This window comes from Piliocolobus tephrosceles, chromosome 8 (genome assembly GCF_002776525.5).
Source record: "Piliocolobus tephrosceles isolate RC106 chromosome 8, ASM277652v3, whole genome shotgun sequence".
Lineage (NCBI taxonomy): Eukaryota > Metazoa > Chordata > Mammalia > Primates > Cercopithecidae > Piliocolobus > Piliocolobus tephrosceles.
Genome location: NC_045441.1, coordinates 118,789,428 through 118,808,381, shown reverse-complemented (window position 1 = coordinate 118,808,381; position 18,954 = coordinate 118,789,428). Strand labels below are relative to the sequence as shown.

Sequence of the window (18,954 nt, the reverse complement as noted above, 5' to 3'; positions counted from 1 at the left end):
TGGAGACCCCACATAGAGTCCCTAGTGGAGCTGTGAGAAGAGGGCCACTGTCCTCCAGCCCCCAGAACGGTAGATCCGCCGACAGCTTGCATTGTTTGCCTGGAAAAGCCACACACACTCAACACCAGCCCATGATAGTAGCTGGGAGGGAGGTTGTACCCTGCAAAGCTACAGGGGGCAGAGCTGTCCAAGACCATGGGACCCCACCTCTTGCATCAGCATGACCTGGATGTGAGACATGGAATCAAAGGAGATCATTCTGGAGCTTTAAGATTTGACTGCCCTGCTGGATTCTGGACTTGCATGGCGCCTGTAGCCCTTTTGTTTGGCCAATTTCTCCCATTTGGAATGGCTGTATTTATCCAATCCCTGTACCCCACTGCCATCTAGGAAGTAACTAACTTGCTTTTGATTTTACAGGCTCATAGGCAGAAGGGACTTGCCTTGTCTCAGATGAGACTTTGGACTGTGGACTTTTAATGCTGAATGAGTTAATGCTGAAATGAGTTAAGACTTTGGGGGACTGTTGGGAAGGCATGATTGGTTTTGAAATGTGAGGACATGAAATTTAGGAGGGGCCAGGGGTGGAATGATATGGTTTGGCTCCATGTCCCCACTCAAATCTCATCTTGAATTGTACTCCCATAATTCCCACATGTTGTGGGAAGGACCCAGTGGGAGGTAACTGAATCATGGGGGCAGATCTTTCCCATGCTGTTCTTGTGATAGTGAATAAGTCTCACAAGATCTGATGGTTTTAAAAGGAGGAGTTCCCCTGCACAAGCTCTCTCTCTTTTTGCCTGCTGCCATCCATGCAAGACGTGACTTGCTCTTCCTTGCCTTTCACCATGATTGTGAGGCCTCCCCAGCCAGGTGGAACTGTAAGTCCATTAAAACCTCTTTCTTCCCAGTCATGAGTATCTCTTATCAGCAGCGTGAAAACGGATTAATACAATAGCTAAAGAAGAAAATCACAAGTTGAAAGACAGAAGAAACTACACAGAAAGATGATAGATACAGAACAGATAGTAAGAGACATACAAGTGAGGAAGACTAACGTAAGTAACTGGAGCCATGGAATGAAAAGAGATGGAATGCAGCAGAAGCAAAATCTAGTGGCTAAAATGTCCCAGAATTGATGACATTGGTCCACATAGTCAAGATGTACAAAAAAATCCTAAACAGAATAAATAAATAGAAATCAGAGCCAAATACATCACAAAAACTGGGTGGGGAGAGGGGGCAGGCTATGTGGGAGATAATCTTTGAAAGACTAGCAGTTAGAATGAAATAGCTGAATTCTCAATAGCAACAATGGAATCCAGAAGACAGTGGAACAGTACCTTTCAACATGAGGAAAGAATAACCACCAAGCTAGAATTCCATACTCAGTGAAAACATCCTTCAAGGTTGAAGTTTAAGTAAAAACATTCATAGACAAGCAAAAATAGAACTTGCTACTAGCAGATCCATGTTAACGCAAATACTAAATGGTGTTTTTAGGCGGAAGAAAAACCATCTCAGGAGACCAGTTGGAGATGCAGGAAAAAAAATGAATATTATTTATTAAATAAAAATATTGGCCGGGTGCGGTGGCTCAAGCCTGTAATCCCAGCACTTTGGGAGGCCGAGACGGGTGGATCACAAGGTCAGGAGATCAAGACCATCCTGGCTAACACAGTGAAACCCCGTCTCTACTAAAAAATACAACCAACTAGCCGGGCGAGGTGGCGGGCGCCTGTAGTCCCAGCTACTCGGGAGGCTGAGGCAGGAGAATGGCATGAACCTGGGAGGTGGAGCTTGCAGTGAGCTGAGATCTGGCCACTGCACTCCAGCCTGGGCGACAGAGCCAGACTCTGTCTCAAAAAAAAAAAAAAAAAAAAAAAAAAATATATATATATATATGTATAGTTGGCTGAATGCGGTGGCTCACACCTATAATCCCAGCACTCTGGGAGGCCAAGGTGGGTGGATCACCTGAGGTCAGGAGTTCAAGACCCGCCTGGCCAACAGGGTGAAACTCCATCTCTACTAAAAACACAAAAATTAGCTGGGCATGGTGGCACACACCTGTAATCCAGCTACTTGGGATGCTGAGACAGGAGAGTTGCTCCAACCCAGGAGGCAGAGGTTGCAGTGAGCCAAGATTGTGCCACTGCCCTTCAGCCTGGGTGACAGAGTGAGATTCCATCTCAAAAAAAAAAAAAAAAATTGTCTTGTGGTGTTTGAAATACAGTTGTCCCTTCAAACCCTCGTGAAATTGGTTCCAGCATCTTGATGTGCAGATGCTCAAGTCCCTGAAATAAAATGGTGTAGCATTTGCACATAACCTATGCATGTCCTTCTGTATCATCTCTAGGTTACTAATGCTAATATTTTAATACCTAATACAATGTAAATACTATATAAATAGTTGTTATATTGTATTGGCCTTTTATTTGTATTATTTTTAATTGTTATATTGTTACTTTTAATTTTTTTTCCTAATACTTTTGATTCAAAATTGGTTGAATGTGCAGATGTGGAATCCACAGTAAAGACAGCCAACTGTATACCAAAGGACAATAATAGCATATAGGATGGGCGCATGAAATGCAAGAGTTCTAAGAAATTTGTATTATCCCTGTAGAGAGGTTAAAAGTTTCAAGTACATACAACTTTTTGCTTTTCCTTTTTTTTTCAACTGGACACAAGGCTCTCACTCTGTTACTCAGGCTGTAGTGCAGTGGTGTAATCATAGCTCACTGCACCCTCAAACACCTGGGCTCAAGCGATCAGTCATCCCACCACAGCCTCCCAAGTAGCTGGGACTAGGGAGCACATCATCACACCCAGCTAATTTTTTTTTGGTAGAGATGGGATCGCACTACATTGCCCAGGCTGATCTCAAACTCCTGGGCTAAAGTGATCCTCCCACCTTGGCCTCCCAAAGTGCTGGGATTACAGCTGTGAGCCACTGAGCCTAGTCAACATAAGACATTGATAAATAAAGGATGTATGCTATAATTTCTACAAGTATTGATAATAGTAAAAGCTTATAACTTTCAAACTAACAAGAAAAGAAATGAAAAAAATAGAAAATTTTCAATCACTACAAAAGAAAACGCCAAGAGAAAAGTAAACAGAACAGGTAGGGCAAAGAGAAAGCATATAGAAAGGAAGGTAAATTTAAATCTAAATATGTGTCAGTGATTCTGTAATTAATGTAATTAATGTAATTGGAATAAATGCTTCAGTTTAAAGCCAAAACACAGGCAGAATAGATAAAAAAATAAAACCAAAGTCATAACACTGATAGTAAGTGATTCTAGACCTCAAGCCTCAGTACAACACAGGCTCAAATTATAACTGCAAGGCTTAAAAAAGTTGTGATAAAAGCCAGGCATGGTAACTCACACCTGTAATCCCAGTAATTTAGGAGTCCGAGGCAGAAGGATCGCTTGAGCCCAGGAGTTTGAGGCCAGTCTGCATAACACAGTGAGATTTCTGTCTCTACAAAATATACAAAAATGAGCCAGATGTGGTGGTACGCATCAGCAGTCCCAGCGACTCCGGACGCTGACTGCGATGGGAGGGTCACTTGAACCCGGAATATCAAGGCTGCAGTGAAACATGATTGTGCCGCTGCACTCCAGCCTGGGCAACAGAGCAAGACACTGTCTCCAAAATAAATAAATAAAAAAAAATTAAAGAGCTTCTAATCCAAACAACATTACCTGCAGCAGCCAGATGAGCTGTCACCTCATCAGCCGCTGTGGAGTTGAGTATATCTGAGTCATCGTAAGAGGTGTCCTCGGGAGAAGAAGGCGAGTCTTCATCAGCACTCAGCATACTGTGCTCAGTGTAAGTAGCCACATGGACCTGCTGCACTTGCTGGGCCACTGCATGTGCTTCTATGGTAGCCATATGTTCAGTTTGGGTCACTCCGTGTTCCTCCATGAAGTTCTACTGTCAGACAACAAAGAAAAAGAACAGGATTCAGTGTGTAATACAACACAATGCTTAAACTAAGAGATATTTTCTTCAAGATCAGAGGAACCTTGACAAACTTCCAATTTCACTACTTACCACGCCATACCAAGTCATAGGAAATGGGAAGCACCACTCAAGTGTGACATAAAAATGACAGAGTGGTGTTCCTTATGTGACACCATTTTGATGGAAATTCGCTGTACTAATTTTATACCTCAGATCACAAAACAACAGATACCCTTAATAATAAAAAGACATTCAAATATAACAATAAAAAGATACTCAAGATACCTCAGTGACTAGCATTTGACCTTGTGGACATAAAAACACTTAGTAAATAAGTGAAATACTTAACATTTTCTCTGTATGTCAAAGACAAGTGAGAGTCAACTTTTTTCCCAAAAATTCAAATTGGTCTTTCTCCTTATAAAACTGCTTCTTGAGGGCATGGCAGCACGTGCCTGTAGTCCCAGCACTTTGAGAGGCCCAGGCAGGTGGATCACCTGAGGTCAGGAGTTTGAGACCAGTCTGGCCAACATGGCAAAACCCTGTCTCTATTAAAAATACAAAAAAATTAGCCGGACGTGGTGGCGGGTGCCTATAATCCCAGCTACTTGGGAGGCTGAGGCAGGAGAAGTGCTTGAACCCGGGAAGTAGAGGTTGCAGTGAGCCAAGGTTGTGCCATTGTACTCCAGCCTGGGCGACAGAGCAAGACTCGGTCTCAAAAACAAACAAACCCCCTCCCCCTCAAAAAAACAAAAGACTGTGCTTCCTTTAAACCCCAAAATGATACAGTAATTTATAAAGCAGTAAAGTTAAAAGTTGGCTCTTCTATCACACTTATAATCTCCACTCCTCCCCACCCGAGAAGTTCATTATTTTTGAAAAATAAATTTGGAGCATACATACATAGATTTAAAATAAAAACAGGTTCATATTATACATATTGTCTTTTTCATATTACAATATATCTGGACATTGTTGCATGTCAAAACATACAGATCTACCATCTTTTTCAAAGAGCGGCATAATACTTTATTATATCCATGTGTCATAATTTATATAACCAGTCACCTGCTCATCAAATATGCTTCCAAGTTTTTGCTGTTATAAAATAAACATCAATGCAGTATAAAATTTGTCCTTGTATATAAAATTTTATATATTAGTTCCTCAAAAAAAATCAAAAATAGAACTACCACATGATCCAGCTATTCCACTTCTAGATATATATACCCAGAAGAAACTGAAAGTAGGATCTTGAATAGACATCTGTACACCCATGTTCATAGCAGCTTTATTCACAACAGCCAAAACATGGAAAAACCCAAGTGACCATTGATGAATGCATGGGTAAAAAAAAAAGTGGTATACACGTACCACCTATTACTCAGTCTTAAAAAGTAAGAAAACGCTAATTAGAAAGAAGGGAATTTCCTCAACCTGATAAAGAACAGCTACAAAAAACCTACTATTAACATCATACTTAATTGTGAAAAACTAGAAGCCTTCCCATTAAGATTACGGAGAAGGCTGGGCGAGGTGGCTCACACCTATAATCCCAGCACTTTGGGGGCCAAGGGAGGTGGATCACCTGAAGTAAGGAGTTCGGGACCAGCCTGGCCAACATGGAAAATATACTAAATATACTGTCTCTACTAAAAATACAAAAATTAGCCAGGCGTGGTAGTACACATCTGTAATCCTAGCTACTCAGGAGGCTGAGGCAGGAGAATTGCTTGAACCTAGGAGGCAGAGGTTGCAGTGAGCTGAGATCATGCCACTACAGTACACTCCAGTCTGGGTGACACAGCAATGGCGGGACTCTGTCTCAAAAAAAAAAAAGGTCAGGAAGAAGACAAGGAAATCGTCTCTTACCACTTCTTTTTAACATTGTACCGGAAGTCCTAACCAATGCAGTAAGATTTTTAAAAAAGAAATAAAGGGTACCCTGATTGGGAAGGAAGAAATAGAACTGTCTTTCTTTATAGATGACATGGTTGTTGATGTAGAAAATCCAAAATAATCAATAAAAAAAACTCCTGGAACTAGTAAGTAATTACAGCAAGGTTGCAGGGACAAGGTTAATTGTTTTTCTATATACTAGAAATGAATAAGTGGAATCTGAAATTAAATTAAAAACACAATACCATTTACATTTGTACCACCAAAAAGTGAAATACTGAGTAAGGTATAAATCTAACAAAATATGTACAAGATGTATATGAAAACAAATACAAAACTCTGATGAAAGGAATCAAATAAAAACTAAACAGAGATATTCCATGTTCATGGATAGAAAGACACAATACTGTCAAGATGTCAGTTCTTCCAACCTCATCTCTAGATTCAACATTGTCCCAATCAAAATCCCAGCAAGTTATTTTGTGGATATCAACAAACTGACACTAAAGTTTACATGGAGAGGCAAGAGACCCAGAACAGCCAAAAAAAAAAAAAAATTGAAAGAACACAATCAGAAGACTGATACCACACAACTTTAAGACTTACCATAAACCTACGGTAATCAAGACAGTCTGGTATTGGTGAAACAACAGAGAAATAGACCAATGTAACAGAAGGGAGAGTCCAGAAATAGACCCACATAAATACAGCCAGCTGATCTCTGAGAAAGGAGCAAAGGCAATACATTAGTTTGGCAAAATTAGTCGTTTCAATGAATGGCGCTGGAACAAGTGAACAATCACACACCAAAAAGAAAAAGAAAAAAAGAAATCTAGACACAGACCTTACACCCTTCACAAGAACTAATACAAAATGGATCATAAGCCTAAATGTAAAATGCAAAACCCTAAAACTCCTGTAAGATAACATAGGAGAAAATCTAGTTGACCTTGGGTATGGCAATGACTTTTAAGATACAATGCCAAAGGCACAATCCATAAAAGCAAAAATCGATAAGCTGGACTCCATTAAAACAAGAAACTTCTGCCCTGTGAAAGACACTGCCAAAAGAATCAGAAGACAGGATATAGACAGGGAGGAAATGTTTGTAAAAGATGAATCAGAAGGATTGTTATCCAAAATAAGGAATTCTTAAAACTCAACAATAAGAAAATGAACCCGATTAAAAAAGGGCAAAACACCTGAAGAGATCTCACTAAAGAAGATATATAGATGGTACACAAGCATATGAAAAGATGCTCAACATCATATGTCATGGGAGAATTACAAATTAAAACAATAAGATATCACTACGCATCTATTTAAATATCAAAAACTCGAAAGATTGACACCACCAAACGCTGTTGAGGATGTGGAGCAACAGGAACTCTCATTCATTGCTGGTGGGAATGCAACATAGTACAGCCACTTTGGAAGACAGTGTGGCAGTCTGTTATAAAAGTAAACATACTCTTACCATACAATCCAGCCATTACACTCCTTTGTATTTACCCAAGGGAGTTGAAAACTTACATCCACATAAAAACCTGCACATGGATGTTTATAATTTTATTCATAATTGACCAAACTTGGAAGCACCAAAATGTCCTTCCGTAGGTGAATGGATAAACTGTGGTACATCCAGACAATAGAATATCATTCAGCACTAAAAAGAAATGAGCTTTCAAGCTATGGGAAAATGTAGAAGAAGCTTAAATGCATATTGCTAAGTGAAAAAAGCCAATATGAAAAGGCTATACACTTATGATTCCAATCACATGGCCTTCTGGAAAAGCAAAACTATGGGGATGGTAACAAGATTAGAGGTTACCAAGGATTAGGGGGAAGTGAGGGATGAACAGGCAGAGCACAGAGGATTTTCAGGGCAGTGAAACTACTCTATATGATAAAATAATGGTGGATATGGGTATACATTTGTTCAAATACATAGAACGTAAAATACCATGAAGGAACCCTAATGTAAACTATGGACTTCGGGTAATAACGATGTGTCAATGTGGGCTCAACAATTGGAACCAAATGTACCACTCTGGTGCAGGATGTTGATAGTGGAGGAGCTGTACAAGTGTAAGGGAGAGAAGCATAGGGGAATTATCTGTATCTTCCACTCAATTTTGCTGTGAACTTAAAACTGCTCCAAAAAATAGTCTTATTTAAAATCAGTTTTTTAAAAAAGGAAATTCTGACTCATGCTACAACATGGATCAACCTCGAGGATATTCTGCTCAGTGAAATGAGCCAGCTACAAAAAAGAACAAATACTGTATGATTCTACTTATATGAGGCACCTAGAGTAGTCAAATTCATAAAGACAGAAAGTAGACTAGTAGTTGCCAGGGGCTGGGAGAACAGAGTTTCAGTTCTGCAAGATAAAGACTTCTGGAGATTAGCTGCACAACAGTGTGAATGTACTTAACACTACTGAACCTTATGCCTAAAAATGATTATGATGGTAAATTTATTGTTATGTATATTTTACAACTAACTTTTAAAAATCACCCTATATACCAGTGTAATTTCTGTGCAAAGAAGTGACTAGTCTAGCCGGGCGCAGTGGCTCATGCCTGTAATCCCAGCACTTTGGGAGGCCAAGGCAGGCAGATCACGAGGTCAGGAGATCAAGACTATCCTGGCTAGCATGGTGAAACCCCATCTCTACTAAAAAAATACAAAAAATTAGCTGAGCATGGTGGCGGGCACCTGTAGTCCCAGCTACTCAGGAGGCTGAGAGGCATGAGATTGGCGTGAACCCGGGAGGCAGAGCTTGCAGCGAGCTGAGATGCACCACTGCACTCTAGCCTGGGCGACAGAGCAAGACTCTGTCACAAAAAAATAAATAAACAAATAAAAATAAATTTAAAAAAAAGAAGTGACTAATCTTACAGTAGAATAATATAACCAGCCTGTATTATCTTTATTAAAAATTTTGTATGCTATTTGATGACTATTTTAAAAAATAAATTATTTTAAGAATAATAAACTCTTGAAAGTAAATCACTGGGTCAAAAGGCATACATATTTCAAATTTTGATGTATATTGAAAAGCTGAGTGCTTTAGTTGTACAGTAACACTAATACAAATGTACTCTACTTGTATTAATATAAACGCACACAAACATATACACACATTTAAAATTTGACTATCATGTAACAGTATATAGCACTATACATCTGGAGTTTACCAAAAAATCTCAACCATATAGATATAGAAATATGACCTCTATGGCTACATGTAAAAAGAACGTAATTATTTATTTATGTAAAATATTTATCTTATTTTGTCCTACTCTATTATAGAAGCCTTTCTCCATCTTGAGATCTTTTGATTCTAAAATCCTTTGTTCCTCTGAGTAACTGCTCTCTTAAACTAATCCTGCTATGTCTTTATTCTTTAGGTGATTTGTTTCTATGTAGATAACCAAATTTTCAGTTTTCTGAGGTCTTTGAAAACATGGTAAAATGTGAACATTTGGAAAATCTGGGTAAAGGATACATGAGAATTCTTTGTACTATTCTTGCAACTTTTTCCAAAGTCTGATATTATGGCAAAATTAGAAAAGAATGTTTAAGCTACCTGATAAGCTACCCTTCCATATCCTGTTTTATGTGAGTTTCAGAATATCCAAGGGAATATATCCTACCCCCCAGATTTGTACTAATCTAAAACAATTTCACACACTAAGTCACACAATTAAATATATATATGAGAGAAACATACCATTAAAAATGCTATTTTTCCATCCATTTCACTGTTCTTTGAGACAAACTGCTTAGGGCATTTTAGAATTCTGGGTACTTCAAAATTATTTTTAAATGATTTGGGATTAGATGGCACCTAACTGCTTTTCAAAGGGATTTGTAGGCTATGCACTTGGCATAATGGATTTCAATTATTTGCTCCAGAATGCAGTTCACAGCATGAATCAATAGGGCTGTCTGCTTCGCAGGCTTGCCATTTCTGCCCAGAGCCTCATCTCTTTCCACCTCTCTCCCTATCCCATTCTTTGGCCTCTCTAAACAATTCTTTTTCTTTTGAGACAGAGTCTCACTCTGTTGCCCAGGCTGGAGGGCAGTGGTGTGATCTTGGCTCACTGCAACCTCCGCCTCCTGGGTTCAAGCAATTCTCGTGCCTCAGCCTCCCAAGTAGCTAGGATTACAGGTGCACCAAGCCCAGCTGATTTTTGTATTTTTAGCAGAGATGGGGTTTTACCATATTGGCCAGGCTAGTCTCGAACTCTTGACCTCAGGTGATCCACCTACCTCAGTCTCCCAAAGTGCTGGGATTATAGGCATGAGCCACCACGCCCGACCTCTCTAACCATTTTTATTCAGTACACTCTGTGAAAAGCAAAGGCAAAGGTATTTCTGACTTCTTTTAACTAGAATGGGATACTTATGAATGATACAGTGTTTCCATAAAATCATAAAGGAAGCAGGCTGGTTAATGCCAGATATGACTGATATGTCATATGACATATTGCTGGACATCATCAGACCCCACTCTCCCAAGTCAATTTAGTGAAGCATTTTAGCATTCCTCCATGAGGAGTTAGATTCCCTGGATAGCTGAAGTGATGCAAACTGTCAATAGGTAAAAACATATTAAATATTCTCCATTTTATAAAACAGCACAGTCTATCACCAAGACATCCAGAATCCCTGGACAAGTTACTTAACCTCTAAGCTACAATTCTATCTTTTTTTTTTCTAATGAAAAAAAAAATGACTACCTATTCTCAAAAGGATGATATGAGGATTAAATGAGATAATCCAGATAAAGTCAGGAACACAGTGCCCAGCAATAAGTGCCTGACGTTAATGATGATGATGATGCCAGAATCTCTGTGTCTTCCTGACTCTATCCTTCTTGACTCATTCCTTGACTAGTCTCACAAGCACTGGGCCTCAATTTCTTCATTTCTAAATTAGTCATCTCTGAGGATAGTTTTCTTAACTGTGTGTAAGAGACTGAATCAGGCATCTAAAAAAGCCCTATGTTAACTCCAGCAACTGAAATACTGTTCTCCTAGACATAAAATAAGGAAACTATGGAAACTAAGGCCCCTAGCATAATTTCACAAAACAGTGCACAAAATGAAGAGGCAGCAGATGGACCTGAGAGTGATTCCTCTGAACTGATATAAAAAGTAAGATGAAAGCACTGGCAACACATAATGACCTGTGACCCAACACCACATTCAAATAAAACAGCATATATATCACCCAGAGCCAGTGGTGTTCAGCAAATTAGTCAATACTTCATTTAAAAAAAAAAAAGAAAAAAAAAATTCCCCCAAACAATAACTTAACATGGTAACAATTTTACTAAAACCTTTCTTACCCTGCATCATTACCTGGGGTGCAATATATCCTATATCTAAAGATCCTTCTTGGCCAGACACAGCGGCTCACACTCGTAATCCCAGCACTTTGGGAGGCCGAGGTGGGAGGATCACTTACGTCCAGGAGTTCGAGACAAGCCTGGGCAACGTAGGGAGACCCTGTCTTTACAAAAAATGAAAAATTAGCTGGGCATGATGGCACGTGCCTATAGCCCAGCTACTCAGGAGGCTAAAGCAAGAGGATTGCTTGAGCCTGGAAGGACAAGGCTTCAGTGAGCCAAGATCGCACCACTGCACTCTGTGTGAGGGACAGAGTGAGACCCTGTTTCTTAAAAAAAAATTAAATTAAGAAGTCCTTCTTTATTATATAAACTACGAGAGGTTGGGGTAGGGGTAATCTGGTACAGAAGAGTTCCTACTTTTGTCCCTCTAGGCCAGTATGGGTGGGTTAGTGGAAGAAAACACAGAAAAAGATTGTCTTGGTCCAGAGCACCCTGGTACTTGTAGTCAATAATACCTAAAGAGCTACTGGAATTTGAAGGAAATGTCCAAAGGAGTTAAATTTAGTCTAATCCACACATAATAGATGAGATTAAGTGTAGAGTATTTTAAAAATCAAAGCAGAAAGAAGAGCAGGCCAGGAAATCTAATCAAAGTGTAACTAAATGTAAAAGAAAGCATTAGTCTAATCAATAATATTATCATATCAAAAGAGAAACCACAAGAACTGCCTAAGGGAAAATCTGACACCTACCCTCTGTCTACAGTCCAAACGCAGGGGAAAAAAAAACCTAGGCAGGCTCAACTTACATTCTTGGACATATCCAGAATATAAACTGCATAACTAGGATAGAAATTTTACCCTTTTTCAAGAAGCCTAAAGAAGCCTAAAGTCATCTATAGGGTTTGCTTCTCCGGGGGACACTAAGGTAATGGATGGAAGTCTCACCACAGCAGTAAAAATTAAAAACAATTCCACAGCTCAAATCAGAGTGAAAACAGAAGCAAAGTAAAATGTGCCTTAATTCTGAGTAAAAATTGAACATAAGAAAAGAAGAATCCATTTGACCCAGGATAATTCTCTTTCAAAGAGTGTATGAGTGATGATATCTGACATGGAGAGAAAAAAAATATCCTCCCACACCACTGGGCTGGCTCCACAGTTGAGGAAAAAAAAAAAAAATGAAGCTATAGCTGTATATGTAGTCCCATCTCCAGACTCCAACTACAGACCAAAATACAGAAAATGAAATACAATACAAAATAGAAGGTAAAAGTTATGAACCATGACAATGAAAAAGCAAAGATAAGCGACAGAAATTTGGAGGCGGGAGAGGGGCAGAGAGGTTAAAGAATGACTAGAGTATTAATATCCTATCCTTACATGGTGATGGAGTCAGGAGACACTATCAGGAGGAGATGGAAATAGTATTACAATGTAACTATCAACAGCAGAAGCGAAAGAAAAATAAGTACCTTATATTCCATAAAAGAAAGTCAGGCCCGGGCGCGGTGGCTCAAGCCTGTAATCCCAGCACTTTGGGAGGCCGAGACGGGCGGATCACGAGGTCAGGAGATCGAGACCATCCTGGCTAACACGGTGAAACCCCGTCTCTACTAACAGTACAAAAAACTAGCTGGGCGAGGTGGCGGGCGCCTGTGGTCCCAGCTACTCGGGAGGCTGAGGCAGGAGAATGGCGGGAACCCGGGAGGCCCGGAGCTTGCAGTGAGCTGAGATCCGGCCACTGCACTCCAGCCTGGGCGACAGAGCGAGACTGTCTGAAAAAAAAGAAAGTCAACCCGGGAGCTGTGGCTCACGCCTGTAATCCTAGCACTTTGGGAGGCCGAGGCGGGCGGGGCGGATCACAAGGTCAGGAGGTAGAGACCATCCTGGCTAACACCGTGAAACCCCGTCTCTACTAAAAATACAAAAAAAAATTAGCCGGGCGTGGTGGTGGGCGCCTGTAGTCCCAGCTACTGGGCTGCTGAGGCAGGGGAAAGGCGTGAACCCGGAAGGTGGAGCTTGCAGTGAGTCGAGATTAAGTCACTGCACTCCAGCCTGGACGACAGAGCGAGACTCCGTCTCAAAAAAAACCCAAAAAAGTCAATAATGCCCATTTGATAAATCAAGAAATAGTGGTATAGACATATTATTTAGAGTTATGGAGGCATTACTGTTTGATGATACTATAAACAAAACAAACTATAAACAAAAAAGTTAATTGTCTCTGAAAAGTGGGACTCGAGAAAAACAAATAGCTATCATATAGTAGTCTTCCAAATTCATCCTTTTGAAAATTAAAATTATGGCCAGGTGCGGTGGCTCAAGCCTGTAATCCCAGCACTTTGGGAGGCCGAGACGGGCGGATCACTGGTTCAGGAGATCGAGACCATCCTGGCTAACACGGTGGAACCCCGTCTCTACTAAAAAATACAAAAAACTAGCCGGGTGAGGTGGCGGGCGCCTGTAGTCCCAGCTACTCGGGAGGCTGAGGCAGGAGAATGGCGTAAACCCGGGAGGCGGAGCTTGCAGTGAGCTGAGATCCGGCCACTGCACTCCAGCCTGGGGATAGAGCGAGACTCCCTCTCAAAAAGAAAGAAAAAAAAAAAAGGAAAATTAAAATTAAATGACATGCTAGAGCAAACTGTCACTAGATAAAGCTCCTTTCTTACTTCAAGAACTGAGAACAGCACAGTTCAAGTTTAGAAGTAGCCTTGCCTTGGGTAAGACTAACTTCTAATTTGGGGCATCTAAAACTAACAAAATTGTATGACTAATCAAATATTTTTCATACCAATAGGTTAACTTTGTAAATATTCCTTAATATTAGTAACACAATAATCCAGTTAACTTTAATAATCCAGTTACCTTAATAACACAATAATCCAGTTAATGCTTTTATATAACGCTTAAGAAAAACAAGCTTTAGGCCGGGCGTGGTGTCCCACGCCTGTAATCCCAGCACTTTGGGAGGCCAAGGCTGGGGCTCACGGAGGTCTGAAGTTTGAGACCAGCCTAGTTAACCCTATCTCTACTAAAAATACAAAAATTAGCCAGGTGTGGTGCCGCTTGCCTTTAATTCCAGCTACTCGGGAGGCTGAGGCAGGAGAATCGCTTGAACCTGGGAGGTGGAGGTTGCAGTGAGCCACTGCAGCCTAGGCAACACAGCGAGGCTCCATCTCAAAAAAAAAAAAAAAAAAAAGGAAAAAAAGAAAAAAAAGCTTTACCACACAACTTCATAATGACTTAGGGATGAGTAGATGATTTTATGAAAATACTGTAAGCGCCGGGCATGATGGCTCGTGCCTGTAATCCCGAGAGGCCGAGGTGGGCGGATCAGGAGGTCTGGAGTCAGCCGGGCCAACATGGTGAAACCCCATCTCTACTAAAGATACAAAAAATTAGCTGGGCATGGTGGCACGATTGTAATCCCAGCTACTCGGGAGGCTGAGGCAGGAGAATCGCTTGAACCCGGGAGGCGGAGGTTGCAGTGAGCCAAGATCGTGCCACTGTACTCCAGCCTGGGCGACAGGGCGAGACTCCGTCTCAAAAGAAAAAAACAAAATACTGTAAGCTCACTGCAGTCAGGGCTTGGGTCCATAAAGTCTCTATGAATAGATCTATCATAATGTGCTCTTTAATAAATAATTGTGGGTAATCAGCTGCATATTTTAATTACTAAAGCTACACCCAGGCAGTTACAGTTTCTGTAATTCTCCTATAAGGCTGTGCTGGCTGTTTCTCTCTCTCTCTCTCACTTCCAAGCCCTGTCTTCTATTCTGGTCCGAGTTGTACTATTCCTCTGGGGCTGAGCTTGCCAACCATGTTTTCCAGACTTTCCTTCCAGTATCCTGTTAGGTTTTGCCTAGGGAGACTGGAAGGGAAGAGAAGAAGGGATTTCTTTGCTGTTTTCATTGCTATAATATCAGCATTGATCCAGCAAGAGGAGAGTTGCACTTCCCAACTCCAGCTGTGCCCCTTCTCGCCTGGTGGTTGAGTACCAGCTGAATGGCATTCCACTCGGAGATCAGATTACCACCTGCAAGAGGACCTCTCTGAGCTTCCAGGTTCTTCTCTTCTGTTCCCCCAAAGCCAGGGGTGGTAGTGCTTCCTATCTGGATTACCTCAGTGTCTTTTGTGCTCTTTCATCTTGTAACACCTGTGTACTCAATTCCCAGAATTAAATTCTCTGAAATGCTACACATGGTTTTCTAGGCCCCGATTAATACAAAAAGAAGAAAACACATACCTGCATCAAAAATTATTCATACGGTGCTGGTAAGGAGCAATCTGGGCTTTTCATACCCTCAATAAAGAAGTGATGTAAAAAATGGAGCCCATTTTTACAAGATTACAATTAGAGTTTCTGCTTTCAGACACTGATGAATCTCAAATTTAACAAATCATTAAAAAGATGCTAAGTTACAGAGTGTAAAATGTCTCAGAGGCCTGGCGCAGTGGCTCATGCCTGTAATCCTAGCACCTTGGGAGGCAGGTGGATCACGTGAGGTCAGAAGTTCAAGACCAGCCTGGCCAACATGGTGAAACCCTGTCTCTACCAAAAATACAAAAATTAACTGGGCATGGTGGTGCACGCCTGTAGTCCCAGCTACTTGGGAGGCTGAGGCAGGAGAATCATTTGAACCCCGGAGGCGGAGGCTGCAGTGAGCCGAGATGATGCCACTGCACTCCAGCCTGGGTGACAAAGTGAAACTGTATCTCAGAATAAATAAATACATAAAAATAAAATGCTTCATACAGACAGAAATGGGACACTTAGAAGTGAGAAGGGAGCATAAACAGGAAAGTAGGCGACATCAACACAAACTTGTGTTTGTGAGTCTATCTCACCTACTCTTTAAGTCTAACATTCCTGCAAACCTCAAAATCAACATCATAGTACTATATTGTCTCTTTATAGAAATAACATTGACAAACAGAAAAGGATTTGTCATATTACTTGATGACTAGATCAGGTTTTTGGAAACCAAAGAAAATGTGGTAGCAATGGTACCTTTGACCTTTATCTACCATTCTAACTCCCTAGCGGACTGCACAGACCTACTGAAAATCAATGGTGGGTAATGGATATCATTTCCAGCATGGGAAAGAGTGATTTAGAGTTACCATTCTTTTTTCTTATTATACAACTGGACTCAGCATGTACAAGTGTCTAGAGAGTCTCCTCTCCATTCTACCTCATGCCTCCTTAAACACATCCTCACTTCTCCAGCAGGGTGGTACAGACTATGAAACCAGAATACTGCATTCCATTTCCTCCTCTGCCCCTTACTAGCAACTTGGAGAAGTTTCATTTGACTTTTTCTATGTCTTAGTTGTATCATCTGTCAAATGAAGGAAAACAACAGAATCTACTTCATAGAATTACTGGGGACAAAATGAGTTACTATTTGAAAAAGGGCTTAAGGGGACATGGTATATAGTGAGTGCTATGTAAGTGTAACTTATTATTCCACGTACAAAGACAACGGGGACAGCAAAGAGATGTTGAAGGGACAGTTACATTATTATTATTATTTTTTTTCACACTGGGTGAAATGATGTTTACAGATCACATTAGGAATTTGGACCATACAAATACCTCTATCATAGAGTTCTTAATCGTTTTTGAATCCTAAACTCTCTTGGGGATGGGTGAAAGCTACAGAGCTCCTCCCTAGAAAAATGCATACACATACAGAATTTTCCAAAATACTACAATCTTCTTCAATTCAAATCACTAGACTATGTATTGCTAGAACACTAGAGGGTGCCACAACCCAAGGAAAAAATGTAAAGAAAGTACAGGGAATTTTGGCTTGCTGGAACATCTTTCCATAGAGAAGAGTTAAATGAATGTACTTCAAATGCTTTAAAATATGTCAACTCTTTTATAGGTGCTGGATTAGCACTGTCCAGTAGAACTTTCTGCAATGATGGAAATATTCTAAATGTGTGCTGTCCAAAACTGTAGCTGCTCATGTGGACTACTGACCACATGAGATCATAAGGAATTAAATGTTTAATTTTAATTAATATTAAATGGACATATGTGGCTTGTGGCTACTATACCGAACAGTGCAGTTCCACATTCTAAAAAGTTTTGATTTGCTTCTTACCACAGGCCATTATCTAACAGTGTGAAGGTAATCTCTAATAGAGTGGGTTCATATAATTATTCAGGCCAATTTGTCCCTTGTGATAATTCAGCACTGTAGAGATAGAAATAAAGATTGTCAGCATTTTGCCCTTGCCCTACAGACATTCACAGTCTAAAGTAAGCTGTTTTTTTACTCATTACAGACGACCCTACCTACCTAATTTCCTGTTTCTTTACTGAAACATCTCTCTAAGCCCCTGGGATATAACAGCTTAAAAAATATGTAAGTGTATACTGAAAGACTGAACTAATACAGTTAAGTAAGTAGGCTTTTGCCATTTAAAAAACAAATCTTATTCTAGTGATATTTGCTAAGGGTTAAGGGAGCACAGAGAACACAAAACTGCAAGGACATGGGGCAGGCATCCTGATGGAAAAGACAGAGTCTACAGTCAGAAGCTTGTCAGTCTCCATAATGAAAAAAACGGTACCGCAGGCAGCAGCAGCAGCTTGTGAAAGCACATGGCACAGCAAGGGGACATCAATGAACACCCAGACAGCAGATTCATGGGGAGTCTGGGGACCAAAGGAACACAGCTCTCAACTGCCTCCACACCAGATTCTTTCTTTCCACTGCAATTTAGTCTACTAAAAATAAATCTAATGCTGACCCACCTGTCAAAATGAAAGCAGTCTATCCACACTGTGTAACACCTTACAGCTTACAACCCCATGTCTGGCACAGTGCCTGAATGAAGCAGGTGCCTAGTGAAGGTTGGTGACAACAATAAAAACGCATTAGAGAGTGCATTCTCAAATATGTAGATGCTTACCAGCAGCTACAAATATCAATAAAAAGCAGGTGAGTTGTTGAAGCTATCCCTGGTTTAGAAAGATAGTGAGTAGGAAGTTTGGTCTACGCAAGCATTTGCAACTGGGTCAGAATGCAGCTGGCATGGCTCTTTTTGCAGAGTAATTGTTTGTCCACAGCTGCTACCAAATTACCAAAAATCAAATAAGTAGTTGCCATGTGTGATAGCAGGATTACAGGCTGCCTCAATTTCCATTATGGAAAAATAACGTAAATTGTCACAAGTCCCGCCCCCCAGTCTCAAAAAAGCACAAAGGACACTTTTATTCAGATCCTGCATACTGTGAAACAGCATTGTTGCCTGGCTGCTTCAGTGGAGGGCTCAATTCTGCTGGATCTGTCACTGCACAACCAACATCCAGTTAAAGCTATTTCCTAGCTTCTGCAGGACAGCTCAATTCATGATTTTTCTTCTGAAATAACTGAACTAAGGATTTGTTTCTGGATTAAATTATGAAAGTATTTAAGTGCCGGGCGCGGTGGCTTAAGCCTGTAATCCCAGCACTTTGGGAGGCCGAGACGGGCGGATCACAAGGTCAGGAGATCGAGACCATCCTGGTCTACATGGTGAAACCCCGTCTCTACTAAAAATACAAAAAACTAGCCGGGCGAGATGGCGGGCGCCTGTAGTCCCAGCTACCCGGGAGGCTGAGGCAGGAGAATGGCGTAAACCCGGGAGGCGGAGCTTGCAGTGAGCTGAGATCCGGCCACTGCACTCCAGCCTGGGCGACGGAGCCAGACT

General features: G+C 40.8%; 1 protein-coding gene across 10 annotated transcripts in view; it reads right to left on the bottom strand.

Annotated features, from left to right (window-relative positions):
* The window catches only part of NRF1 (nuclear respiratory factor 1), a 151,402-nt gene that overhangs the window by 98,719 nt on the left and 33,729 nt on the right, over positions 1–18,954 (bottom strand). For 6 of the 10 annotated variants that reach the window (XM_023223417.1, XM_023223411.2, XM_023223420.1 and 3 more), the window contains one exon: positions 3,717–3,948. In XM_023223417.1, the coding sequence (XP_023079185.1) occupies positions 3,717–3,939 (223 nt within the window). In that variant the 5' untranslated portion in view covers positions 3,940–3,948. The remainder of the gene's footprint in view (positions 1–3,716; positions 3,949–18,954) is intronic. The other 4 variants (XM_023223418.1, XM_023223412.1, XM_023223414.1 and 1 more) reach the window with 1 other exon arrangement.